This window comes from Dasypus novemcinctus, chromosome 18 (genome assembly GCF_030445035.2).
Source record: "Dasypus novemcinctus isolate mDasNov1 chromosome 18, mDasNov1.1.hap2, whole genome shotgun sequence".
NCBI lineage: Eukaryota > Metazoa > Chordata > Mammalia > Cingulata > Dasypodidae > Dasypus > Dasypus novemcinctus.
The window spans coordinates 63,528,029-63,554,806 of NC_080690.1; the positions used below are offsets into that span (position 1 = coordinate 63,528,029).

The 26,778-nt window shown below is 44.7% G+C and overlaps 1 protein-coding gene and 1 long non-coding RNA gene across 2 annotated transcripts in view; one reads left to right on the forward strand and one right to left on the reverse strand.

Moving 5' to 3' along the window:
- Positions 1-3,710: 3,710 nt before the first annotated feature.
- On the forward strand, positions 3,711-7,279 carry TEX101 (testis expressed 101). The gene is made up of 6 exons (XM_023589299.2): positions 3,711-3,770; positions 4,970-5,071; positions 5,189-5,332; positions 5,433-5,615; positions 6,619-6,747; positions 6,893-7,279. Exons 2-6 carry the CDS (start codon positions 5,008-5,010, stop codon positions 7,132-7,134), a joined length of 762 nt encoding a protein of 253 aa, XP_023445067.1. The 5' UTR covers positions 3,711-3,770; positions 4,970-5,007; the 3' UTR covers positions 7,135-7,279.
- A 656-nt stretch (positions 7,280-7,935) lies between these two features.
- The window catches only part of LOC111764528 (uncharacterized), a 32,067-nt gene continuing 13,224 nt past the window's right edge, over positions 7,936-26,778 (reverse strand). The window contains exons 2-3 of the long non-coding RNA XR_009181467.2: positions 17,237-17,339; positions 7,936-8,631 (exon numbers count right to left, since the gene is read on the reverse strand). This is a non-coding gene — a long non-coding RNA (uncharacterized lncRNA). The remainder of the gene's footprint in view (positions 8,632-17,236; positions 17,340-26,778) is intronic.

The window sequence follows — 26,778 nt, forward strand, 5'->3', positions numbered from 1 at the left end:
GGCCCAGACTCCTGCATCATCGGGAAGAGGTGACTGGGGGCCCTCGTTTTAGGACCCTAAGGGAGGAGGGTGTTGAGGATCCGTCCTCCTGGGACCTCAGGCTAAATGGGCATCAGGGTTTGTACTCTTGCACCTGGGTTGGAGTGTGGGGAGAAAGTTGAGCTAAGCCTCCAAACATGCATTTCTAGAAGCCCTTTACTGAAACCACTTTCAGTTTTATCTTTACCACCTTCCTCTTCTCCAATGTCTGAATCAGGGAAGTGGGGCCTGCAGAGAGAGGACAAGAAAAGGATTCATCCTCACCCCAAGCTAGCGAGACAGATGTCATGAAATGCACTTTGCACTTCAGGAGACCCACACATAGAAGTTACAGGACCAACAACTGTAGCTCATATTAATGAAAAGGTTTTCTGGGCCACACTTTTATTAAATCTTTACAAGAAGGACTGTGTAAATCCCCACACCAGCCCAATGAAGAAGGTGTTATTATACCACTTAATAAATGAGGAAATTGATGCATAAAGAAGAAATTGGCTCCATGTCCCACACAGCTGAGATTTAAACGGAGGTGGCCCCACTGTAGCATCAGCACTTTCAACCCTTACCCTATGAGCAAATGTCTTTTCTAATGCTGTATGGTCAGGCCAAACTACAGACCCCAATCAGCAATCTCCTTCGACTGCATGGAACCAAGAGCCCAGGGCATCCCTCCCCTCCGCTCCTCTTCCTTCAGAGCTGTAGGTATCGGGGCCATGGGTGGGGTGGGGAGGGGGCGGTTAGGCCTTGGTGAGTAAGTGGGAGACATTGTTCTACAGGAAAGAATGAAAAGGAGCAGGGGCACATAGAGCCCAAGGAGAAGGGCAGCTGCTGGTCTGATTTTCCAGAATTGCCCAGGTTCTGGCCCGTTGCGAAAGGGCACTAGTGAGAGGTTTGAGCAAGAAAAGCCTTCACAGATGGCCTAACAGGGGAATCGAATTTGTTTTTAAGAAGAGTCAACACTTTTTAGTAATGTCAGGGCCACCGCCTCAGGCACTGGGCAGCTGGCGTCTGCACGGCCAGCGAGAGCGCAGTCAAGAGCTTTATGTCTCAATCAGAGAGACGTGGGGTCCAGTCCCAGCTTTTGAGCATCGCCATCTCCCCGAGTCCGTTCACTGATGCGGTCTACAAATATTGATTTAATGATGCCCCTTCTACTGCCAGACACTCCAGGAAACAAAGCAAACTAAACAAAACAAAAATCCCTGCCTTCGTGGACCAAACAGCTGGGGCTTCTCCCCAATATTAGGAAAGGGGGGGAGTAAAGGTCTTAAAAAGGCCTAACCTGGGGCCCAGGGCACGAGCCTCACCCTGCAACACGCCCGCAATCTGTTAGAAAGAAAGCTGCACCTGTAAGAGAAAAAAAGCTCACCCGATTGTGGAGGAAAAAGGAATTTTATTAACAATCTTGCAAGAATGGGCAGGCAACCTCGTAAAATGGCTGGCACGCCAAACAACAAGAAACAGTGATCTTTATAACCTAAACCTAACACGCAGGTCCCTCCCCTGTTCCCCGTTGATTGGGTACTTCAGGCGTTACAGCCTATCCGAGAGGTCTAACTAATTTACGTGGTTCCCGCTCTCAGTCGCTGATCCCAGGCTCCCTCGCTCTGGCGGGCGGCGCGGGCTCAGGGCCGCTTTCACTCCGGGCACGCTTTTCAAATTTGGCACCGCTTTCACTATTGGCCCCATCCTTGCTCCTCACCTTTGGCTCCCTCGCTTTGGCCGCCCCCCTCACTTCAGAGCCACTTTTCAAATTCTTGGTGCCAAAGTCGGTAGAACCCCTTTCCCTCCCTCCTCCAACTGGCAGAGCCAGCTCGGGCTTCCCCTTTATGTGAAAACTAAACTTAACCTTTTCCTTACAAATCCATGTCTCAGATTGTGTATTCTTTTCTTGTTTCTTAATACACTCTTTACTCCCACAGGGTACTATGGCATGTCCTTAAATTCTTTTATGTGACATACCAAGAACCTAGAAGCCCAGAACCCAGAGTCTTCCGCTAACAGAACCGGGCGGGGGATGGACTGAAGTGGGGCAAGGGCCCTTTAGACGGGAGGCAGAGCAATGAGGGGGCTGGGGTGCAGGCATCAACGGTCCAGTATTTGAGGTAAATTTCTCTAACTTTGCTCCTGGAGGTGGGACCAAAACAGTGAGCACTAAAGCCTCCCTCCACTAAATGGACAGTCCTGTCAGTTACTCTGAGAACTGTCAAAGTTCTGGAATCTTGCCAGCCAGCCAGCAATGGCATGGTCACCCACACTATCTTCATCATAAACAGACCTCCTTCACCCACAGAAACAGGAGTAACTCACAGAAACAAGACGAGCTCTGAAAATATACAAAGGGGAGTCTTCGTGTTTCATCTGGAAAGCTTATATACGTTAGAAATAGAATTTTCCGCCATAAGCAACAAATCTGAATGGCATGTCTTATTTGTGGTGCTGAAGTGGACATGCAGTTTAGATCCGACGGCCACCTCTGCCATCACACTGTCCTGCTCAGGGCTTGTGAGGCCGAAGCAGGCATTCCTCTCTTCAGCCTTCCAGAAGAGTGCACGGGAGGCTGGTGCCACGAGACCACCAGAGGTGGGGCTGGCCTGAGATAGTAGACCACAGCAAGTGACAGACAAGGCAGCCAGATTGGCTTCCAGTGGCTTGGGACATGCTGGGATAGATGCCAGAATGGGGTCATGAGTAAATGGGAAGACAAATTGACAAAAAAAAAAAAAAAATTCCCCTGGTGAAACAGGGAAAGAAACACCCCCATCTCCACTCCTTTCCCCATTCCTTAGGGCATTCTTCAGAAAACTTGCAAATTCTTTCTCTGCCCCTTTAAGATGTATGTACATACTTTAAAAAGTTTTCGGTCAAGCTTTACAACTGAGGGATATCTTTCTCCTGGTCTTGGGCGGTATTTCTCTGAAATGTAACTACCAAGGAAGATAATAGCACCAGCACCATGGGAGTTTAACTTAGGTATCTGGTTCCAAATTGTAACCATCCACTGGTCATGGAAGTACTAGACGTTTTATTATTCCTTTGCATAGAAGCAATTAACAAACCCAAAGGCCGCCCCAATGAGCAGGTGAATTTAAGATATACTAGGGGTGACATATGCTGCTCTCAAGGTCTCTTGAAAACTAGCTTTCTTTCATCCCTAGAATATGTATTTAATGGGCAGTATTTGCTTGGTTATCTAAAGTGTCTTCTTTTCTTTGCAATCACTATAGCGGATTGTCTGTGATGCACCACATTCTGGTTTAAGGCTTATTTAATAATAAAACTGTTTCTCTTCTTCTGCTGCCTTTGCTGGGAGGTTTTCTGTGTTGGGAGAAGATTTTGTTTTTAATTTTATTTCCCCAACACATGAGTTCAGTTGGGGAGGGTTAGGAGTTTGGCGAGCTGGTTAACTGAAGCCCAAACTCCAAACCGGAGAGTAAAGGGTGATGGGATGTCATTTGCACGGACGCGGCCCTCCCTGGACTTACCCAGACTGCAGAGAACCATTGCACGCATGCGCGCCTCCCAAGGCGGTCCGGAGGCGGCTTCTCTAGGGCCAATGGGGGTTAGACATTCCTCTGGGTTCATCCAATGAGCTCATCCGATGCTTTTGCGTTGGCCAATGGGGCTTCGAGTGGCCTTTCGGGCCAAGCCTGACCCCGCCTTCCGTGCCTGTGGGAGAACGTAAGGGAAGACTGTGTGTGAGGGAGAGTGCTCAGGGCTACCCCTTCAAGGTAGTGAAATCCTGGCAGATGGAGGAAAGCCAGGAAGAGTTCTGGTCCCTTAAAGTGAAAGAGGCGGGGCGGGGACCCAGACTGTTAGGTCCTGAGGAAAGAGAAGACTCCTGGTTCTGAGGGAGGAGGGGGCTGGAGGTGGGGCTCCGGGGTCTGAGGGAGGAGGGGGCTGGGGGTGGGGCTCCGGGGTCTGAGGGAGGAGGGGGCTGGGGGTGGGGACTCCGGGGTCTGAGGGAGGAGGGGGCTGGGGGTGGGGACTCCGGGGTCTGAGGGAGGAGGGGGCTGGGGGTGGGGACTCCGGGGTCTGAGGGAGGAGGCGGCTGGAGGTGGGGACTCCTGGGTCTGAGGGAGGAGGCGGCTGGGAGCCTGTCTTCTGGGTCTGAGGGGGCTGGGGGCCGGGACTCCGGGGTCTGAGGGAGGAGGGGGCTGGAGGTGGGGACTCTGGGGTCTGAGGGAGGAGGTGGCTGGAGGTGGGGACTCCGGGGTCTGAGGGAGGAGGGGGCTGGGGGTGGGGACTCCGGGGTCTGAGGGAGGAGGGGGCTGGGGGTGGGGACTCCGGGGTCTGAGGGAGGAGGCGGCTGGAGGTGGGGACTCCTGGGTCTGAGGGAGGAGGCGGCTGGGAGCCTGTCTTCTGGGTCTGAGGGGGCTGGGGGCCGGGACTTCGGGGTCTGAGGGAGGAGGAACCTGAGGGTCTGGGTTCCTGGGTCTGAGGGAAGTGGGAGCTGGTGTCGCAGAATCACGGGTCCTGCAGGAGAAGGTGGCTACCCACACAGACTCATGGTCCCTAAGCAGGAAAGGGCTGGGGCTCAGAATTCTGGTGGAGGAGGGGGCTGTGGGCTGAGGTGCCTGGGTACTGAGGGAGAATAAGTCTGAAGCTGTACTTTTGAGTCTGAAGGAGAAGGGATTTGGGGGCTCAGATTCCTGGGCCCTGAGGTTGGAGGGTTCTGGATTGTGGAACTCCCTGTTTTAACGGAATAGGCGGCTGGATGCCCAGGCTCTTGGGTCTGAGAGGCACAATTATGGAAACTGAGGCAGAGTAAATTTGTTGACCTGCTCCAACTCACAAGCTAGTTAGGGACCAGACTTGACTTTGGAGGTCTTAGTCTTATACATCATAAAAGTCAGTATTTGCCAGAGTCTAGATTTAATCTCGTTCTAATCTTGTTTTAAAGTCTCCTTTTCTCTCCATCAAATCACAGAAGCTGCTCAGCTCCTCCTAACCTCTCTAACAGAGGCCATGGGAACCTGTCATATCCCTGGTTTGCTGTTCCTCTCCCTCCTCGGAGCCTTCTCCCTGAGTTGTACGTATGGGGCAGCTGAGGGGAGAGCCGCTGGGTGACGGGTGGATTTATGTTGAACAGGGACTTTGGCCCTTAGGAGAAGTAAAGGGCTTATCTTTATCTTGTGTCTCTCCTCAGTAGCCCAACCTTTGTATTGTAACAAGGGTAAAACCATGTACGTAGACAGGAATTCTATCACTGCATTTAACTGGACCACAGAGAAGGTTGATACTTGTGACAATGGAACATTTTGCCAGGAAACTTTGCTGGTGTTTCAAGCAGGTAAAACGAATGGGACAGCCGGCTGGGTGGGGGAGAGGGTGATCAGGAGCCGGAATGTTGGGCTCATCACCCACTTTCCCTTCCTTCTGTCTCACAACAGGAACCGAGACTGCTATTCTGGCCTCGAAGGGCTGCACGACTGGAGACATGGAGATGATAACCTTTGTCCAGCACACCCCACCCCCTGGCCTGGTGGCAGTCTCTTACAGTAGCTACTGCCAGGACTCCCTCTGCAATGACAAAAACATGATATCTCTGTTTTGGAAGTCAGAAATGACCTCAGGTACACCGGAAGGAGGGAGAATCTTTATAAACACCTGAGGAGATTGTATCTTCCCTCAATTCTTATTTGGCTTAATCCTGAGTCGACACTACACAAAAGGACCTCACAGTCCAGTTGCTCGTCTTTCTTTTTCTGAATTGTTACCTCGAGGTCTAAACACTACTCAGAGCAGAGTGACATCAGTGAAGACTGGGGTGTAAACTGGATTTTGTGTTTATTAGGCAATAAGATGCCAGTGGAGATTTCTGAGCAGGGTGGTGGCATGATCTATCTAACAGTTACTGGCTCCCTATTATTATGTGACCAGAGTCAAACACCTCCTACTTGGCCTCTGAGCCTATGGTAATCTGGCCCGTGCCTATCTTTTCAGTTTCATTTCCCTTCCAAAGCATTATCTGTGTTCTAGCTAGGGCTTTTATTCAAAATACTTAATAAAGGAAATGGTTCTGGGGAATCAGAATGGATGTTAACCATAAAAAAAAAAACTGTTCAACCACACCTGTGCCTACAGCTGAATATTATCCCTGCAACTTCTCAACGTTTCCCAAATCCACCACAACGGTTCACACCTCCTGGCCTTTGTCCTTGCTGTTTCCGTGGTTACCCACACCCTCATTTTCACCCTCTGTCTGAATTCAGGTGTCAGTTCTGTGAAAATATTTACCAGATTCTTCTAGGTACAGTTAACTCCTCCTCTATTCCTTTGCCATGGTATTCCATGGTACCTCTTACACAGTATCTACTTAGTTCCTTGGTAAATATTTACATTTTTCTCCTCCTAGACAAGGATCTCCTAGGTGGCAGGAACTATGTCTTTTTCATCTCTGTATCTCCACACCTAAGAACAATTTGGAAATTATGTTGCATGGGGTTCTAACAGCAAAGAAATGGGCCTTGATTAAAGTGGCATCAGTAGGAAAGACTTGGGGAAGAGAAGGCGGCAAGGGAAGACATCCGCAAAGGCAGGACATGCCCTTAACTGTCCCTCTCTTTTCCCCTGCAGGTTCCATCGTGTCACCAACCCTCTACTGCCCAACCTGTGTGGCTTTGGGTACTTGTCTCCGTGCCCCTTCTCTTCCCTGTCCCAATGGCACAACTCGCTGCTATGAAGGAAAACTTCAGATCACTGGAGGTAAACTAAACACCTGATTGTTTCAGAGGCTGGGAAAGCAGACATCTCAGTGGATCCTGAGAAGTTCTGACACTTGGGATTTCAGGGAGGAGGGAGGACTGGATTTCCCAAAACATCCATTTCCCTCTCTTTCTGTGTTCCTCAGAAGACATAGACTCGGTTGTGGAGATCAAAGGCTGTACTGCCACGATTGGTTGCAGGCTGATGACTGGGATCCTAACTATAGGACCCTTGACGGTGACGGAAACATGCCAATACCAACCTGTTGTTCAACCCCGGAGGGTTGAAAATGAGGCCGTCTGGCTTCCCATCTCACTTTGGAGGTTAGAGCTGCTGCTGCTGCTGCTGCTACTGCTGCTGCTACAACCCCTTGTCCATTGTTCCTGAGAAGGGGTTCTCAGCCCACCCCTTTTGCCTGGGAGCCTTCTGACTGCTGGCCATCAATGAGTTGAGGAGCAGCTGGAGAGTTGATGGACAACAAAAGGAGATCCCATGGATGTATTTGACATTTCTAATAAAATGTCTGCTGCGATTTTTGTTTGCAGTGTTCATGGGAACCCCAAGACGAGAGGTAGAATTTTAGTTCTAATGGAGCCTTTAAGTTTCATCTTTCCCAACATCCAACACCTTTTCCAGAAAGGGAAACTAAGATCTGGAGAACTTGAGCCAGTTACTCACATTCCCATTACCATGGGTAATGCCAAGACCAGATGCTAGGTATTGTGACCTTAAGTCTGGATTTCCTTTCACTACAATATGCTATATTCTCTTGCTGGCTGGACTAGATTCTAGCATTAAGTCTCCTTCAGAGTCCAATCATAAGGCTGAAGTTAGCACTTTTGGGAGTTCTAATAATTCCCTAGGCAGTAGGGCAGAATGAGAAAATTCAGACTCCAAATTCTTCAACTGTAGTGGGCCCATCTTCCATGTTCTGTCTGACCCTTGCCCACTTTCTATCATTTCTTCCCTTCCCCGCTGCTGAATTAATGCCTCTTCAGTGGACAGGACAGTATGATGGACAGAGGCTTGGGAACACTGGGGGACAGATTTGTTTTTAAACTTCATGTGCATATGTATTTGTTTACTTATTACTCAAGAATACATAAAGCCGGGGTGGTGGTGGTGGTGAGGGGATGAGAGAACGGGTGGGGGAGAGTAGGTTGGGGAGGAAGGAAAGATTCATTTTTTAAAAAAACAGTTTTAGTGAGGGTTAATTGACATACAACAAACTGTTCTGTGAGGGTAGCAGGGAAACCTTTAACACAAACTATTGTGTTCCCCCCCCTCAAAAGAAAAATACTGGGCAGTTTGGCCATAGTATATTTCTGCTGGGTTCATTCTTTTTTTTTTTTTTTTTAAGATTTTTATTTATTTCTCTCCCCTTCCCGCCACCCCGCCTTGTCTGCTCTCTTGTGTCCATTCACTGTGTGTTCTTCTGTGTCCACTTGCATTCTTGGTGGCACCGGGAATCTGTGTCTCTTTTTTGTTGTGTTATCTTGCTGCGTCAGCATCCTGTGTGTGTCGCACCACTCCTGGGCAGGCTGTGCTTTTCGCGTGGGGTGGCTCTCCTTCCGGGATGCACTCCTTGTGCATGGGGCTCCCCTATAAGAGGGACATCCCTGTATGGCACAGCACTGCTTGTGCACGGCAGCACTGTGTGTGGGCCAGCTCCACATGGGCCAGGAGGCCCTGGGTTTGAACCCTGGACCTCCTATATGGTAGGCGGACACTCTATCAGTCGAGCCACATCCACTTCCCTGGGTTCATTCTTGAAAGTTCTCTGGTTCTAACCAACTCTCCTGCAGTGAGTGCCCCACTCCAGTTGATTCCTTATCTTTGTCCTTAAGCCTCCAGCTCCCCATCGTGTCAGTTTGCTGAATTTCCCTGAAGAGGGAAAGAAGGTACAAAATAAAAAAATTTAATTTAATGGTGGGGGGCTTGTGAACTTTGGAAATAACAAGCATTCAGAGTCATGGCTGGTAAACACTGGGGCAAACAATAACAGCAAAAACACTGGGTATTTCTCATAGGATTCTGGCTTTCTAACGGGACTGAAGACAGTGGTCACACAATTTCCCGAGTGAATGAAAGAAGCACGTGATAAAGTTTTGTCTGTGAATTATTTTGTTATTTTAAAAATTATATCCATCATATACCAAAGAACTTCATGGAGCACTTACGAACTCAAATATGAAAAAAAAAAAAACACTTTAAAAAAATAATTTTGTCTGTAGTAATCCTCCATTCTACACAGTGATAGGCAGAAATGTAGTCAGTTCAAATAAACTTGGTCACATCAGCATCTTATTAGTCATTTCAAGTTTAAATCCAATCAATTCAGGAAAGTGTTCCGCTCTTCTCACCCAGGGCTTTGGTTTCCCCTCGCTGTGGGCAAGGGGGTGACTGTCCAGTTTGCCTCCCATGCTGCTCTCTTCTGCTTTTGTCCGAGTTTTATTGACCTCTGGTGCTTAGCTTCTATTCCTGTTGGATCCCCTGGGAAAGCTCCAAAGCACTCTTACCTCTGCCCTCCTTCCCAGCTACTCCTGGGCTGCTTCCAAGTGCCTTTTGGGTGCTTCAGGAATCTGCAGCTGCCTAGGCAACCTGGAGAGCTGGTGAAACTCTCTCAAGCTCTGGATAAAGGTAACTAAGAGAGCCTTGCTTCCTCCCAAGATATTAGGTGAGAGGTAAGGCTCAGGCCCTGGAATTCAGCATCTGCCTCACCCCTGAGTTAGTCCTGCTGAGGAACACTGGTTACTATTACACATTCCGAAACTCCAGGTCTTGCAAGTTCGGCCTTTAGACTATTATCTCTGCCTTGATTTACATAACATGATTCTGGCTGTTTGCACTTCTCTGGTAAGTATATCATAGCCATATTAGTCAAGAGTCTCTAGGAGATATCTGTAAATTCTATGAGATTTTATAAATTGTCTCCTGCAATGGTGGGGATGCACAGGTCCATGTTCTGTAGGGCAGGCTGCCAGCCAGGCACTCCAGTGAAGGTCCTCGATGAGTTCCTAGGAGACACTAGCAGTCTGAAATAGAGATGGGAATTCTCTCCCTAAATGCTGAAATCATTTCTCCTTTTAAGGCCTTAACTGATTGAATGAGATGTCACTCATTGCTGAAGGCAACCTCTTCAGTTGATTGTAGATGTAAGCCATGGATGCAATCAACTCACTGACGATTAAAATCCACGAAATGTCCTTGCATCACAATAAGCCCAGTGCTTCCTTGACCAAAAAACTGGACATCATTACCTGACTGAGTCAACACATTAGCTTAACCACCACATAGCTCTACTGCCTGAACAGAGGAGAGAAAACAAGGGAAGTAGTGCAAGGAGCTAGGAGCAGGGATACAACAGTAATAGCAAATTATTATCTTGCAATACATTTACTCCTTCCTCCATCTGGATTTAGCTGCTGTCCTCACACATGATCAGCATCACTACCTTCACATCTTTGTTCATGTTCTTCCCTCCCTGAAATTCCACCCTTCCACCTCTCCTTCTGACCTGTCTCTCCATGACAGCCTTTACTAGACACAGCCCTGCCAACTCCAGGAGACCTTTCCAACCTCTCTGGTCCCCACTGATTTCCCTTGGAATAACCCCAGCACATCTGCTTGCCTTACTTCAATATTTTACTATTTTTGCACAATAGTATTGAATCCTCCAACAAAGTAACCATGCCTCAGGGACAGGCCTTGTTGCTAAGAGCTTTGCAATTTAACAGCACCCACAATATGTGACTGGAATCTGATGGTGTGAGTGCTGTGGAACTGTTTACGGAAGTGAACCAAACTTCCATCACACACATCCATCTCCAACTTGACCAAGCCTGACTACCACCACTGCAGTCAATTACCTTAAATCTGATACTAATGTGGAGGAAAAGGCAGATGATTCTAGAGGATAGAGAAGAAGAGAGGCAGAAATTTAGGAAGGATAGGGAATTGTGAAAAGGTAAGAATTTGAAGATTCCTCTGTGTTTCCTTAATGATACTATATTGGCTACATGGTATCTTCTAGTCTGGGGCAGGTTAACTCTAGGGTAGGAGGTTACCTCTGACCAGGGCCTGGGGAACTAGTTGTTTGGGTCCTTTTATTATTATTTAACATTAATAAAAATAGATATCATTTATTTAGAAAATATTCTACATCTTATGTAATTTGTATACTTCCACTGATTTTGGTGGTGGGAGTTGGAGGCTATTTAAGTATCCATCACTATGGGAATGGATAAGTAAAATGTGGAGGATACATTCTTTGGATGAGCAACACCTGTCATTAAACCAGCATTAGGTAATAAATAAATAAATATATATATATAAATAAAGCAAGAAATCACCGTTGTTGCATGATACCACTTATGTGAATTAAAAACACCAATGTAAAGAATGTAAATACCCAACTCCAGCCCCCTCTAGTTTTCCTGTCTCACCTAAGGTGGGTGGGAAGTGGGGCTGAGAATTGCAACCCAGAGCACAGACCCAATAAAAGACTGAGACTTACTCATAGAATCATAGAATGTCTTCCTTCCCCTCAAATTTACCACCACATCAACAGGGCTTCTCAATAATAACAGGGGATTTTATTGAAAAAGCTGCAAGGCTCAGACTCTATTTAAGAAGGAGTCTCTAGGGAAACCCAAAGCCAACAGAGGAGATGAAAACAAGGATACTAGAGGAAGTTTTAGCCTCTGACAATTATAGCACAGCACACAGTAACCACAGCTTAACTCCTATCTAGGTAAACTCAAAATCTCACACTAAAGGCTTTGTTAGCTCCGTTTCTTTTACCCTATATAGCATACCTGGCTTTCAACAAAAAAATTACAAAGCATGCTAAAAGGCAAAAAATCAGTCTTATTTCTTTAGACTGTTATCTCTGCCTTGATTTATATAACATGATTCTGGCTCTTTGTACTTCTGTGGTAAGTATAACATAGCTGTATTAGTCAGGATTAGTCAAGCATCAGAACAAGTCTCAGATATGGCAGAGATTTTAGAATTATCAGACCTGGAATTTAACATAACTATGATTAATATGCTAAGGGCGCTAAAGGAAAAAGCAAATAACATCAAAGAACAAATGGATAATGTAAGCAAAGAGATGAAAACTCTAAGAAAAAAAAACAAAAAATGTTAGACTGTAACATTGTAAAACACTGTAAAAGAAATGAAAATACCTTTCGTGGGTTCAGTCGACTGGACATGACTGAAGAAAGAATTATTATGCTTGAAGATAATAGAAATTTCCCAACATAAAAAGCAAAGCAAAAAAAAAGAGTAGAATATTCAAGAACTGTGGGACAATGATAAAAAGTATATGTTTAATGGGAATACCAGAAGGAGAAGAAAGATAGAAAGGAAAAACAGAAATATATGAAGTAGAAATGGATGAAAATTTTCAAATTTAATCGAGACACCAAACCATAGACCTAGGGAGCTCAGAGAACACCAAGCAGGACAACTGACTATATATATATATACATATCATAATCAAACTGCACAAAATCAACAGGGAAAATTTTGGAAGATCAATCCTTGAACTGTGAGATTGGAATTGTAAATTATTTTACCAGTTAATTGAAATAAGCTGACCTGCCTCAGCCTGAGAGGAACAAAGGGCCCCAGCTGACACCAGCAAGCCCTGCCGGTGGTGTTCACCAGACGGCTATAATCCTCTCTCCCCATCCTGCTTGCTGATTAATGAGCTGAGCAGCAAGGAGTCCTTGCTTACCTCAAGACTCCCTGCCCCAACAGCCCGGTAACCCACACAGCTCACAGAACCACCTTACTAACCATAAATCATGCCCCCTCATCTCTTCCATTCCCCTGCAACCTCTTCTTTGTCTCAAGCAGCCGTGTAAGCTGCCCCACCCCCACCCCTTGAGCAGAAACCTCTTTTTGGTGCTGCTCCTGCTTTAATGCAACTTTAGCTCAATAAACTTCTTTTGCACTCCTTTTTAAAGTCTGTTTTATTTTAACACAACATTCCTATAGAGGAACAAAGACAAAAATTACTTCCTACTTCTCTTCAGAAACCATTTAAGCAAGAAGGGAATGGAGTGAAATATTTAAAGTGTTGAAAGAAAAAACCCACCAACTTAGAATTCTATATCCAGGGAAATTATTTTTCAAAAGTCAGGGAGAAATGAAGACTCTCTCAGACAAACAAAAGTTGAGGGAGTTTGTTGCCCGTAGACCTGCCTTACAATAAATGTTAAAAGAAGTTGTTCAGAGAAAAGAAAAATGGTTTAAGTCGGAATAGACCTTCATAAAGAAAGGAAAAGCCCTAGGATATAAATAAATGAAGGTAAAACAAAATCTTTTATTCTTCTTATTCTCATTTGCTCTAACAGATAAAGGTTTGTTCAAAATAACTATGGCAACAATGTACTGGATAATTACAGCTTGTGTATAAGGGCAATGAAGGACTGCAGCGTTGCAAGGGGGGAGGGAGGAAATGCGAATGCTCTGCTGAAGGTACCTGGCTACCGGGAACCGTCTAGGGGTCTGACAGGGACTCGGGCAGCTGTGAACGTGTGTGGGGATCCCCAAGGGAAGAGACTGCAAGGCAGCTCCGGGGGAAGCGCGGGGAGAGCGGCGCCTCGCGCTCACGGCCTGGGCCGGCGTGAGCGGGGGTCCCGGCGCCTGTGGTCCCTGCCCCGGGGGACCCGGCGCCCTCGCGGGGCGCTGCCTGCCCGGGCCGCTGCCGGCCTGGACCCCGCGGGCCGCCCGTTTCCTTCCCAAGCCTGCCGCGGGGCGCGGAGCCCGCCGGGCACCGAGGCCGGGCCCCTGGGGCGCCGGGGGCGGAGGACGCGGAGGGCCCCGAGGCGCCTGCCCGACCCAGCGCGGCACCTCCACGGCCGTGGGGCCGGGCCCGGGGCGACCGCTGCTCCCCAACCGGGCGAGACGCCACTTCCCCGACCACGACGCACAAAGGGCGGGAAGGGGAGCGGGGCCTGCCCCCGGGGGTGGAGCCGGTGGCGGCCCCTGGGCGGCTGGTCACGGTCCCCCAGGCCTTGCTCGACGTGGGAAGAGAGAACCCCAGAACAACGCGCAGCATTTGGCCGCTCAGAAGTGCCGCCACCCTTTGGGAAGATTTACTGGCCTGTGTATACAGTATGAAAAAGCTGCCCTCAACATTCCCCCCAACTTTCTAAAAGAAAACTTCTGTTACATCTAGACTTTCTAGTTGTAAAGAGGTTGCCAACCTATGATAAAGCAGAGTTAGAAAATCACATGTCTTGTAATAACCATTTGTTTAAAAAAAATTATGGAAAAATGTCTTCTGGAAATGACTTTGAGATGGAATTTAGGTAGCCTTTTATTTTTCTCTCCCCTTCCCGTTGCCCGCCCCCCCCCCCCCCCCCAGTTGTCTGCTCTTTGTGTGTTCTTCTGTGTCTGCTTGCATTCTTGTCAGTGGCACCCAGAAACTTTGTCTCTTTTTTGTTGCATCATCTTGCTGTGTTAGCTCTGTGTGTGTGGCACCATTCCTGGGCAGTTTGCACTTTGTTCACGCCGGGTGACTTTCCTTATGAGGTGCACTCCTTACACATAGGGCTTCCCAATGCGGGGGACACCCCTGCGTGGCATGGCGCTCCTTGCGGGCACATCAGCACTGTGCCTGGGCCAGCTCGCCACATGGGTCAGGAGGCCCTGGGTTTGAACCCTGGACCTCCCGTGTGGTAGGCGGATACTCTATCAGTTGAGCCAAATCCACTTCCCTAGACTGCCTTTGGAAGCAACACCAGAGCAACACATCCAGGCTTGTTCTATGGATTAGAGGACATGGAACAGAAGGCTGATATGAGGAAGAGATGAGAAGGTTCTGTGCCTGACTGATCATATTTGGAAGATATTTCCATATTGTAACCATTGTTCTGTATGTTATTTTATTCCTCACTACTCAATGGATAGTTGACAATACTAAGTACTCTTCAGAAATATCTCTTTGGAGAAGTTCTGAAGTGCCTGACTTAATGTTAAAAGTAGAGGTAGTAAAAGAACACATTTTGTAAATATCTTTTTTAAAAAATTCATGTGAAATATTGTACGGGTTTTTGGAATGGCCAGACTACCTCTCCGAATAGTTCACATTTTGTGCAGTGGTTTGGGGGAGGAAGGATAAGGAAGTACAAAGGGGTCTATGCTAGTGTGTTTATAATGAGGCAAGATTAACCATTGTCCCTATGTTCGTGCATTTGGTTTTTTACTTTGCTATGGATATAGTGCATATAATGGACAAACACATCCTAATTTACAACTTCTAGTCTTTCAGATGTTAAAGAGTGTATGCAAGTTTATGACAAAAAAAGTAAATTAATACATTTTGTGTTAAAATTCCTAGGAAAGACTGTCTTCTGAAAACTTGAGCATTACATCCCACAGGGATGGTGGAGGAGGGATAAAAGGAAGGGTTTTAGACTAGAATGTTCATATTTAGAAGATACTTTCAGATTATAACTTGTTAAATGTGTGCAGTTTAGTCAAGACTGCCCTGTATGTAGTGGACAAAATAAGTCCTTATTTGAACATCTAGTCTGTCTAGATGTTTAGAAGTGTCAGACATATGTTAAAAGTAGCAGGCTCCACAGGATGGAGGAATAGAGTATGGATTAGAGTGGACTTACTGATATTCTACTATGGAACTATTGTGATTAGTAATGGAAGAAATTGGAGCATGGATGTGGAGAAAGCGGCCATGGTAGCTGCTGAGGGTAGGGAGAGGGAAGAAGAAATATGATGTGGGGGCATTTTCAGGACTTGGAGTTGTCCTGGGTGGTACTGCAGGGACAGATGCTGGACATTGTATGTCCTGTCATGGCCCATTGGGTGGACTGGGGTAGAGTGTAAACATCAATGTAAACCACTATCCATGTGGTGCAGCAGTGCTCCAAAATGTATTTATCAAATGCAATGAATGTGCCATGATGATGAAAGAGGTTGTTGATGTGGGAAGAGTGGGGCGAGGGGGATGGGGGGTATATGGGGACCTCATATTTTTTAAATGTAACATTTAAAAAAAATAAAGAAGGGAAAAAAAGTAGAAGTAGTAAAATATTACTTTGTAAATGTAATTTTGCTCATTTTCATAGGAAATACTGTCTTTTGGAAATAGGATTGTCAAATCATCTCTATGCGCAGCATACTACTGTCTATATACTAGTTTGGAGGATGCAGGAGGGAAGCAATTGCAAAAAGTAATATGCTAGTATGTCCATACTTTGACAATTTCAGACAAAATTTTGTATGTTCTGTGCATTTTGTTTGATTTACATACAGTGTATATAGTGGATAAATGAGTTCTAATTTTGCAACATCTAGATGTTAAAGAGGTTGACAGTATATGACAAAGTAGAGTTAGTAAAATTAGCATGCTTTGTAAAACAAAACAAAAATTGTAGTGTAGGGAAGTGGCCGTGGCTCAATCAGTTGGGCTCCCGTCTACCATATCGGAGGCCCTGGGTTTGTGTCCTGGGGCCTCCTAGTGAAGGCAGGCTCGCCCACACACTGTGGAGAGCTGCCTGGCCTGCAAGCACCACGGAGAGCGGACTCAGCAAGGTGATGTAACAAAAAAGGGAGAAAAGCAAAAACATGGAAGAGCATGCAGCAAATGGACACAGAGCAGAGAGCAAGCAAGCTGCAATGGGGGAGGAGAAATAAACAAAACAAAACAAAACAAAAAATCTGTAGGGTAGCCACTAAAGTTTTAAAAAATATTATTCATATGCTAAGAGAGGGGAGAAAATGGAATCATATAAAATGCTCAGGTGAACTTATAAGGCAGAAAAAGATTGGAAGAAAAGAAAAGAAAGCAAAGGTAACAAATAGAAAACAGTTACAAATATGGTAGATACTACTCTAATTGTGTCAACTGTCACTTTAAATGTGAGTGGTCTAACTGCCTAAATTAAAAGAGACTATCAGAATAGATTTAAAAATAAGACCTAGCTATATGTTGTCTATAAGAAATGCAATTTAAATATAATGACACAGACAGATTAAAAAAAAGTAAAGGGCTGGAGAAAGATATACCATGCTAACACTAATCAAAAGAAAGCTGAAGTCATTAATTTCAGACAAAGCAGATTTCAGAGCAAGGGAAATTATCAGGGGTAAAGAGGGGCATTATGTGATAAAGGTTAATATTCCAAGAAGACCTAACAGTCTTCAGTGTGTACTGGCCTAATAAGAAAGTATTGGGGGGGGGGGGGCGAGATTGATAGAATTGCAAGGAGAAATAGAAAAAATCCACTATTATCACTGGAGATGTCAACACCCCTCTATCAGTAATTGACAGATCCAGCAGGCAGAAAAATCAGTAAGTTCAACTATAGTTGAACTGAACAGCAGCACCAGTCATGCGGAACTAATTAACATTTATAGACTCCTTCATCCAACAATAAAATACACATTCTTCTCAAGCTCATATGGAACATTCACCAAGACAAACCACATTCTGGGCCATAAAACATACCTTAACAAATGTAAAGAATAGAAATCAGAGGAGTGGATGTAGCACAAGTGGTTGAGCACCTTTTTTCCATGGAAGAGGTCCTGGGTTCAATCCTCAATACTTCCTAAAAAAGAAAAAGAAAAATAGAAATCATACAAATAATGCTCTCAGACACAATGGAATTAAACTAGAAATCAATAACAGAAAGATGGCTGGAGAGCCCAACATATTTGGAGATTAAACAACATACTTCTAAGTAACCCATCAGTTAAAGAAAAATTCTCAAGAGAATTATAAAAATATTTCACACAAAATGAAAAGGAAAATACAACTTACCAAAATTTGTGAGATGCAGCAGAAGCAGTGCTTAGAGGGAAAGTAATAGCACCGAATGTGTATTTAGAAAAGAAGTTCTAAAATCAATTACCAGGAAGCAGATGTGGCTCAACTGATTGAGCATCCGTCTACCATATGGAGGGTCCAGGGTTCGATGCCCAGGGCCTCCTGACCCATGTGGAGCTGACCCATGTGCAATGCTGCACACGCAAGGAGTGCCGTGCCACGCAGGGGTGCCCCTGAGTAGGGGTGCCCCATGCTCAAGGAGTGCGCCCTGTAAGGAGAGCCACCAGTGTGAAAAAAGCACAGCCCACCCAGGAGTGACGCTGCACACATGGAGAGCTGATGCAGCAAGATGATGCAACAAAAAGGAGACGCAGTTCTAAGTGCTGCCAGATAATGCAAGTGGATGCAGAAGAACACACAGCAAATGGACAAAGAGAGCAGACAACATGGGAGGGGGAGGGGAAAGAAATAAAAATTAAATCTTTAAAAATAAATAAATGAAATACAACCAATAACTTAAACTTGCCCTGTAGGAAACAAGATAAAGGAGAGCAAATTAAATCCAAAATAAGAAGAAAAGTCATAAAAATTAGAACAGGGATAAACGAAATTGAAAACAAGAAATTAATAAAGAAAAGTCTATGAAACAAAAAGTTGGTTCTTTGAAAAAAAAATCAAGAAAAGTTATAAACCTCTAGCCAGGCTAAACAAGGAAAAAAGAAAACACAAACTACTAATATTGGAAATGAAAGAGGGGCTATCACTACTCATCCCACTAACATTAAAAGTCTAATAAAGGAGTATTGTGAATAATTCTAGACCCACAAATCTGATAATTTAGGTGACATGGACGGATTCCTTGAAAGACCCAATCTACAAAAGTCACATAAGGAGAAACAGGTAATCTGAATAAGCCTGAATCTATTAAATAAATTGAATCAACAATTGGAAACCTTCCAAAATAGAAATCATCAAGTCCAGATGGTTTCACTGGTGAATTTTACCAAATATTTGAGGAAAAAATGATACCAATTCTCCACACTCCCACAATCTATTCTAGTATCTATTCCAGATACTAGAAGCAGAGAGAACCTTCCTAACTCATTCTATGAATTCAGCATTACCCTAATACCAAAATCAGATAAAGATATTACAAGAAAGGAAAACTATAGACCAGTATTTTTAAAAAAATATCTACTTATTTATTTATTTCCACCCTGTTGCAGCTTGCTTGCTCTCTGCTCTCTGTGTCTGCTCACTGTGCATTCTTCTGTGTCTGCTTGTCTCCCTTTGTTGCGTCATCTTGCCACGCCAGCTCTCTGTGGGCGTGGCTGTCAGCTCTCTGCAGGTGTGGACCAGCTTGCCTTCACAAGGAGGCCCTGGGATGCAAACCTAGGGCCTTCCATATGATAGATGGGAGCCCAATCGATTGAGCCACAGCCACTTCCGCAGACCAGTATTTTTTATGAAAAAAGATACAAAAATTCTCAACCAAAGATTAGCAAATCAAACCCATCTATGATAAAAACTCTCAGAAAACTAGGAATAGAAGGAAACTTCCTCAATTTGACAAAGAACAGTTACAAAAAACTTGCAGCTAACATCACAGTTAATAGTGAGAAACTGTATTTCCTCCTAAGTTCAGGAAGAAGGCAAAGATGTCCCCCTTTCACCACTCCTATTTATCTTTGTACTGGAAGGTGTGGCTAATGCAATAAGACAATAAAAGGAAATAAAAGGCATACAGGGGAAGCAGATGTGGCTCAAGTGATGAGGCCTCCACCTACCATACGGGAGGACCTTGGTTCAATCCCTGGGGCCTCCTGGTGAAAGAGAAGAAGAGAAGGCATGCCTGCACAGCAAGCCAGTTCCTGCGTGGTGGGCCTAGTGCCTGCACGGTGAGCCAAGTGCCTGTGCAGCCATCCGAGTACTCATGTGGGTGCCTGCATGGCGAGCCGAGTGTCCACGTGGTGAGTGTGCACGCAGTGAGCCGAGTGCCCACATGGTGAGTGTGCACTCAGTGAGCCGAGTGCCCATGCAAGTGCCCGTGTGGTGAGCTGAGTGCCCACATGAGTGCCTGTGTGGTGAGCCAGTGCCTGCGTTGAGAGTTGAGTGCCCGCGCAGCAAGCCGAGTGCCCGCACAGGAGTCGTGCAGCAAGATGAAGATGCAACAAAAGAGAGATGAAGGTGAGAGTCAAGGTAAAGCCCAAGAGAGACCAGGAACTGAGGTGATGCAATTGACAGGGAACCTCTCTCCACATCACAGGTCCCCAGGATGAAATCCTGGTGAATCCTAGAGGAGAAAGACGAGAAGGGAAGACAAAAGGAGAGGTAAATACAGATGATCATGTGGCAAATGGACATGGACAGCAGGAACAGCAGGGCAGGGGAGGCAAAGGGGAAGAAAAATAAATAAACATTTAAAAAAATGATAATCTTTCAAAAAAAAAAGGCATACAGATTGGGAAGAAAGAAATATAACTGTCTTTGTTTGCAGATGACATGGTTTTCTATGCAGAAAATCCCAAGAATCAACAACAAAAAACTCCTGGAAGAAATAGGCAATTGTATCAGGGTTGCAAGATACAAGATTAATATACAAAAGTAAATTGCTTTCCTATATATCAGCAATGAACAATTGGAATTTGAAATTAAAACACAATACTGTTTACATTGCAACAAAAATGAAATAGGTATAAATCTAAAGTACAAGATCTAACAAAATTATATATAAGGCTTATATAAGAAAAACTACAAAACTCTGAAGAAAGAAATAAAATCTAAATGTAGAACTGTTCATATTCATGGCTAGGAATACTCAATATTGTTATGGTGTCAATCCTTCCCTACTTGATCTATAGATTCAATGTAATCCTAATAAAAATTCTAGCAAGTTATTTTGTGGATATCAACAAAGTGATTCTAAAGTTTACATAGATAGCAAAAAAATCCAGAATAGCCAATGGATCTCAGAAGAACAAAGTTGGAAGACTTATGCTATTCAACGTCAAGACTCACTCTGAAGCTACAGTAGTCAAGATGTGGCATTAGTGAAAGAATAGACAAACAGAATAGAGAGGTTTGAATAGACCCATACAAATACAGTCAACTGATCTTTGACAAAGGAGAAAAGGCAATTCAATGGAGAATTGATTGCCTTTTCAACAAGGGTGCTGGAACACTGGACAGTCACATGCAAAGAATGAACAGACACAGACCCTACACCCATCACAAAAATGAGCTCAAAATGGGTTACAGACCTAAACGTAAAATGTGAAACCACAAAATTTTTAAAAGATAATCTTGGATAAAATCTCAGTGACCTTGGATTTGACAATCAATTTTTAGATACAGTACCAAAAGCACAATCCATGAAAGGAAAAAACTGATAAGTTGGATGTTGTTAAAATTTAAAACTTATGTTGTATGAAAGAGAATGTAAAGACAAGCCACAGGGAAGCGCCTTGGCCCAGTGGTTAGGGCGTCCGTCTACCACAAGGGAGGTCCGCGATTCAAACCCCGGGCCTCCTTGACCCGTGTGGAGCTGGCCCATGTGCAGGGCTGATGCGCGCAAGGAGTGCCCTGCCATGCAGGGGTGTCCCCCACGTAAAGGAGCCCCACGCGCAAGGAGTGCGCCCCCTAAGGAAAGCCGCCCAGCTCGAAAGAAAGTGCAGCCTGCCCAGGAATGGCGCTGCACACACAGAGAGCTGACACAACAAAAAGAAACACAGATTCCCCTGCCGCTGACAACAACAGAAGCAGACAAAGAAGAACACACGGCAACAAATGGACACAGAGAACAGACAACTGGGGGGGTTGGGGTGGGAATAAATAAATAAAAAATAAATCTTTATATAGAAAAAAGACAAGCCACAGACAGGGAGAAAATATTTTCAAAACATATATCTGATAAAGAACTTGTATCCAAAGTATACAAAGAACTATTACAATTCAACAATAGGGAAGCAGATATGGCTCAAGTGATTGAGCGCCCACTTACCACATGGAAGGTCCCTGGTTCAGTTCCTGGTGCCTCCTAAAGAAGACAGCTAGCTGATGTGACAGGTAGGCATGGCAAGATGATGCAACAAGAGACACAAGAAGGAAAACATAATGAGAGCACAACAAAGCAGGGAATGGAGGTAGCTCAAGCAATTAGATACCTCCCTCCCATATTGGAACTCTTGAATCTGGTTCCCAGTGCCTCCTAAAGAAACAAGGAAGAGGAAGAGACACAACAAGTGCAAACACCGAGGGGGTGGGGAGAAATAAATAAATTAAATTAAACTTTAAAAAAAATTCAGCAGTAAGAAAACCAAAAATTTTAAGTGGGCATGAATAGACATTTTTTCAAAAGAAGATATATATGCCAATAAACATATGAAAAGATGCTCACCATAATTAGGGATCAGAAAAATGCAAGTCAAAACCAAAATGAGGTAATACTTCACATCCACAAGGATGGCTATTATTTTAAATGGTAAATACTAAGTGTGGGGGAGGATGCTGAGAAATAGGAGCTCTAGAGCATTGTTGGTGGGAATGTAAAATGGTGCAGCCATTGTGGGAAGCAAAACGGCTAGTTAAATATAGAATTACCATATGACCTAGAAATTCCACTTCTGGATATATATCCAAAGAAATGAAAACAGGGTCTCATACAGGTACTTATACACTAATATTTATAGTAGTAGTTTTCACAATAGCCAAAACATGGAAAAAACCCAAGTGTCCAACAATGAATGGATAAACAAGCTGTAGTACAGCTTGAATAGTATTTGGCAAAAATAAAGGATGAAGTTCTGAGACGTACTGCAAGACGGAAAAAACTTGAAAACATGCTTAGTGAAAGAAGCAAGACACATAAGGACAAATATTGCATGATGTCATAAGAGATGTCCAGAAATAGCAAATTTGTCAAGACAGAAAGTAGATACAAGATTACCAGGGGTAAGGAGAAAAGAGGAATAATAATTTTAAAAATGCCATTTTATTAGTTACATTCTATGTAAAGTTCTATGTGGTAGAAAGACTTGTGCTTTAGATGAAGTGTGTTCCTTGTTGCTGAAATGAGAACTATGTCAATTATCAGATTTTTTAAAAAAAAGATTTATTTATTTATTTAATTTCCCCCCCTCCCCTGGTTGTCTGTTCTTGGTGTCTATTTGCTGGGTCTTGTTTCTTTGTCCGCTTCTGTTGTCGTCAGCAGCACAGGAAGTGTGGGCGGCGCCATTCCTGGGCAGGCTGCCTTTCTTTCGCACTGGGCGGCTCTCCTTACGGATGCACTCATTGCGCGTGGGGCTCCCCTACGTGGGGGACACCCTTGCGTGGCACGGCACTCCTTGCGCGCATCAGCACTGCGCATGGGCCAGCTCCACGCGGGTCAAGGAGGCCCGGGGTTTGAACCGCGGACCTCCCATGTGGTAGACGGACGCCCTAACCACTGGGCCAAGTCCATTTCCCTCAGATTTTTTTTAAGATTTATTTTTCCCCTCCCCTGCCCCCACCCTGCTGTGTTTTGCTGTCTGTGTCCATTCGCTGTGTGATCTTCTGTATCTATTTCTCTTTTTTGTCTTTTCTTCTCATCTTTCTCCTCTGAGATTCAGAGGGATTTGATCTTGGGGACCTCTGATGTGGAGAGATGTACCCTGTCAGTTGTGTCACCTCAGTTCCTGATCTCTGCTGTGCTTCACTGTGACTATTCCCTTTTCTCTCTTTTGTTGCGTCATCAGCTTGCTGGGTGACTCACTTGTGCCGGTACTGGCTTACTGCGCGGGCACTCGGCTCGCCACGCGGGCACTCACACAGGCACACAGCTCACCACGTGGGCACTGGCTCACTGCGCAGGCATGCTTTCTCTTCTTTTTTACACCAGGAGGTCCCAGGGATCAAACCTGGATCCTCCCATATGGTAGGCAGAGCCCTTTTCACGTGAGCCACATCTGCTTCCCATCAGATTTTTCTTTTTACTTTGTTTTGAAGGAAGGTGAAAGTCAAATTTAGAGCAAATCAGGACAACCTTGATAACTCTTAGATATGATTCTGCATATACATTTAAGAACTTGTTATACAACTTTAAAAAATTTTTTTTAAATGTATAATTATTTATGAAAAAGTCAAATATTTTACTACTGAAAGTGATATGAATTCTTCATCTAAGACAGTTAATTCCCCAACCACTTTACCCAATCACTTCTTAATAATAATAGAGGTATTCCATGTAAGATGTGTCAACCAGAAATATAATATGCCTAAGAAGTCCTCTCTTGTGAGGCTTGAAACAGACCCTGACAATTTCAGGTGGAGGCGTGAGAGTGCAACCTTGGGATCTGAGGAAAGGAAAGGAAGAACAGCTTATTAGGCAAAATAGTTCATTAGGTACAGGCTTTATTTTTCAAAATGGGCAAAAGATTTGAACAGACACCTCACTAAAGATGATAAATAGATAACAATTAAGCATATAAAAATGTTCAACATAGGGAAACGGACTTTGGCCCAGTGGGTAGGGCGTCCGTCTACCACATGGGAGGTCCGCGGTTCAAACCCCGGGCCTCCTTGACCCGTGTGGAGCTGGCCATGCGCAGTGCTGATGCGCGCAAGGAGTGCCGTGCCACGCAAGGGCGTCCCCCGCGTGGGGGAGCCCCACGCGCAAGGAGTGCACCCATAAGGAGAGCCGCCCAGCGTGAAAAGAAAGTGCAGCCTGCCCAGGAATGGCGCCGCCCACACTTCCCGTGCCGCTGACGACAACAGAAGCGGACAAAGAAACAAGACGCAGCAAAACAGACACCAGGAACAGACAACCAGGGGAGGGGGGGAAATTAAATAAATAAATCTTTAAAAAAAAAAAATGTTCAACATCATATTTCATTAAGGAATTGCAAATTAAAACAACAGTGAGATACCACCACACACCTATTAGAATGGCCAGAATTGAAAAACCAACAATACTGCCTGCTGACGAGGACGTGGAGCACAGGGAACTCCGCATTCCTTGCCTGGGAGAATGCAAGATGGTGCAGCCACTTTGGGAGACAATTTGTAACTTTTTACAAAAAAAGGTTGGTACAGCAACTCTGCTCCTGGGTATTTACCCAAATGAGTTGAAAATTATGTCCATACTAAAATCTGCATATGCATGTTTACAGCAGCTTTTCATAATCACCCAAAGCTAGAAGCAACCAGGATGTCCTTCAAGAGGTGAGTGGATCAACAAACTGGTACCTCTGTAAATGGAATATTATTCAGCAATAGAAAGAAATGAGCGATCAAGCCATGAAAGGACATGGAGGAACTTTAAGCACATGTTCCTAAGGAAAAGAAGTCAGTCTTTAAAGTCTACATACTGTCTGCTTTCAACTATATGACATTGTGGAAAAAACGAAACTACAGAGACAATAAAAAGATGAGCAGTTGTCAATGGCTTAGAGGTGGAACAAATGGAATTTTTAGGGCCGTGAAACCATGCTGCATGATACTGTAATGAGGACTAAATGACAGTATGTGTTTGTCAAAACCCATAAAATTGTACAACACAAAGAGTAAATCCTAATGTACACTATGGACTTCAGTCAATAATAATGTTATCAATATTGGTTCAATTGTAAAAAAAAAATAATGTACCACATAACACAAGTTGTTGATAACCTGGGGATGGACACAGAAGTGAGTTCTTTAGGTTTTCTTTTTGTCTCATATGTTTCAGACTGGGTGCTGGAGAAGCCAACAACCTGGAAATGCCAATAGACACACACAACAAAGACCCAAAGCCTCCTCTCTCTAGCCAAAGGACCAGGAGAGGGCAGCCTAACAAGACAAAAAAATTTTAGACCAAAACTTCTACTCCAGACAAATACCACAGAAAAAAAGAGTGAACCCATCCCCACCCCTGCCAGCAAAGGCTTAGTGGAAAACCTGAATTTCTCACCTGGCTATAACAAGGTCCCTATGTCCTTCTACCCCTGCTCACCTCCACAAGGTGCTATCATAGAAAGCTGAATGGGGAGCTGAAACTTTCATCCCTGCTGGGTGATAAAAAGGCCCCTGACCCCACAGTACCAGTGGAAACCACAGAGAGCCTGGACGTCCAGCTGTACCTGGTGCTGGTGAGGTAACCCGCCCCCTTCCCACTGGGATGGTGCCAGGGCAGCTCTTGTGGAGAATCAGGACTTTCACCACAGCCCCGAGGGAATGAGGCCACCCCTCTGCAGTGTCCATGGAGAACATGTGGGGGCAGCAATGAGGTACCAGACCCCTCCCAGACATGGTGGTATACACAGAGGTGGAGTGGGGAGTCGGGAACCTCACCCCTTCCCCATCCCCTGGGTATCGCTGGAGGGCAAGTGGGCAATCTGGAGTAATGAATCAGGCTCAGAAAAGATGCAGAGGACCTTGCACTTCACATTTGCCTCAAGCCGATCTTCTTAATAGGAGGGCTAAGGTCTGAAGGAGACCACCAACGAACACAGAGTCAATTTGCAAAGACTGTGAATGACAGTTTTTGCAATGGTTTGTTTTTATAGGCTCTTGGCATTCGATGAAATCTTTGTCATGTACCACTAGCTGGGCACGAACCCAAGGAACAGGTATTTAAGGGTCTCAATTTCAGAGTTAACATTGTAAAATACTAAAATGTGCAGCATGTTAAAAAAAATTACAAGATTAAGAAACAGGAATTGATGGCCCATCTAAAGGAAAAATCTGGAAACCATCCATGAAGAAGACAAGTCAGAGAAAGACTTAAAGAAATGATCTTCAATAGGCTCAAGGAAACAGGAAGACACAGAGAAAGAACTAAAGGATATCAGGAAAACATTGAATAAAAAATAGGCTCTCAGTAAAGTGACAGAAATTTTAAAAAGAAACCAAACAGAAATTCTGGAGTTCAAGAATAAAATCATTGAAATGAAAAATTCCCTGGAGGGTTTCAACGACAAGATTGGGGCTGGCAGAAAAGATTTGTGAAGTCAAGGACAAGTAATTGGAATGATTCCAGCTGAGGACCAGAAAGAAAAGAGAATTTTAAAAATTTGAACAGAGCCTAAGAGGCCTGTAAGACTCCATCAAACATACCAATAGATACATTGTGGAGTCTCAGAAGAAGAAAGAAAGAAAGGAGCAGAAGGAATATTCAAAGAAATAATGGCAGAAAACTTACAAAAGGTAACAAAAGACATGAATATTTAAGAAGCCAAATGAATTCCAAAAAGGATAAACTAAAAAAG

Coding starts and splice junctions, on each gene's coding strand:
- TEX101 (XM_023589299.2), top strand. CDS start 5,008: ATGGGAACCTGTCATATCCCTGGTTTGCTGTTCCTCTCCCTCCTCGGA. Junction 5,333..5,432: donor TTTGCTGGTGTTTCAAGCAG/GTAAAACGAATG, acceptor GTCTCACAACAG/GAACCGAGACTGCTATTCTG. Junction 6,748..6,892: donor AAAACTTCAGATCACTGGAG/GTAAACTAAACA, acceptor TGTGTTCCTCAG/AAGACATAGACTCGGTTGTG.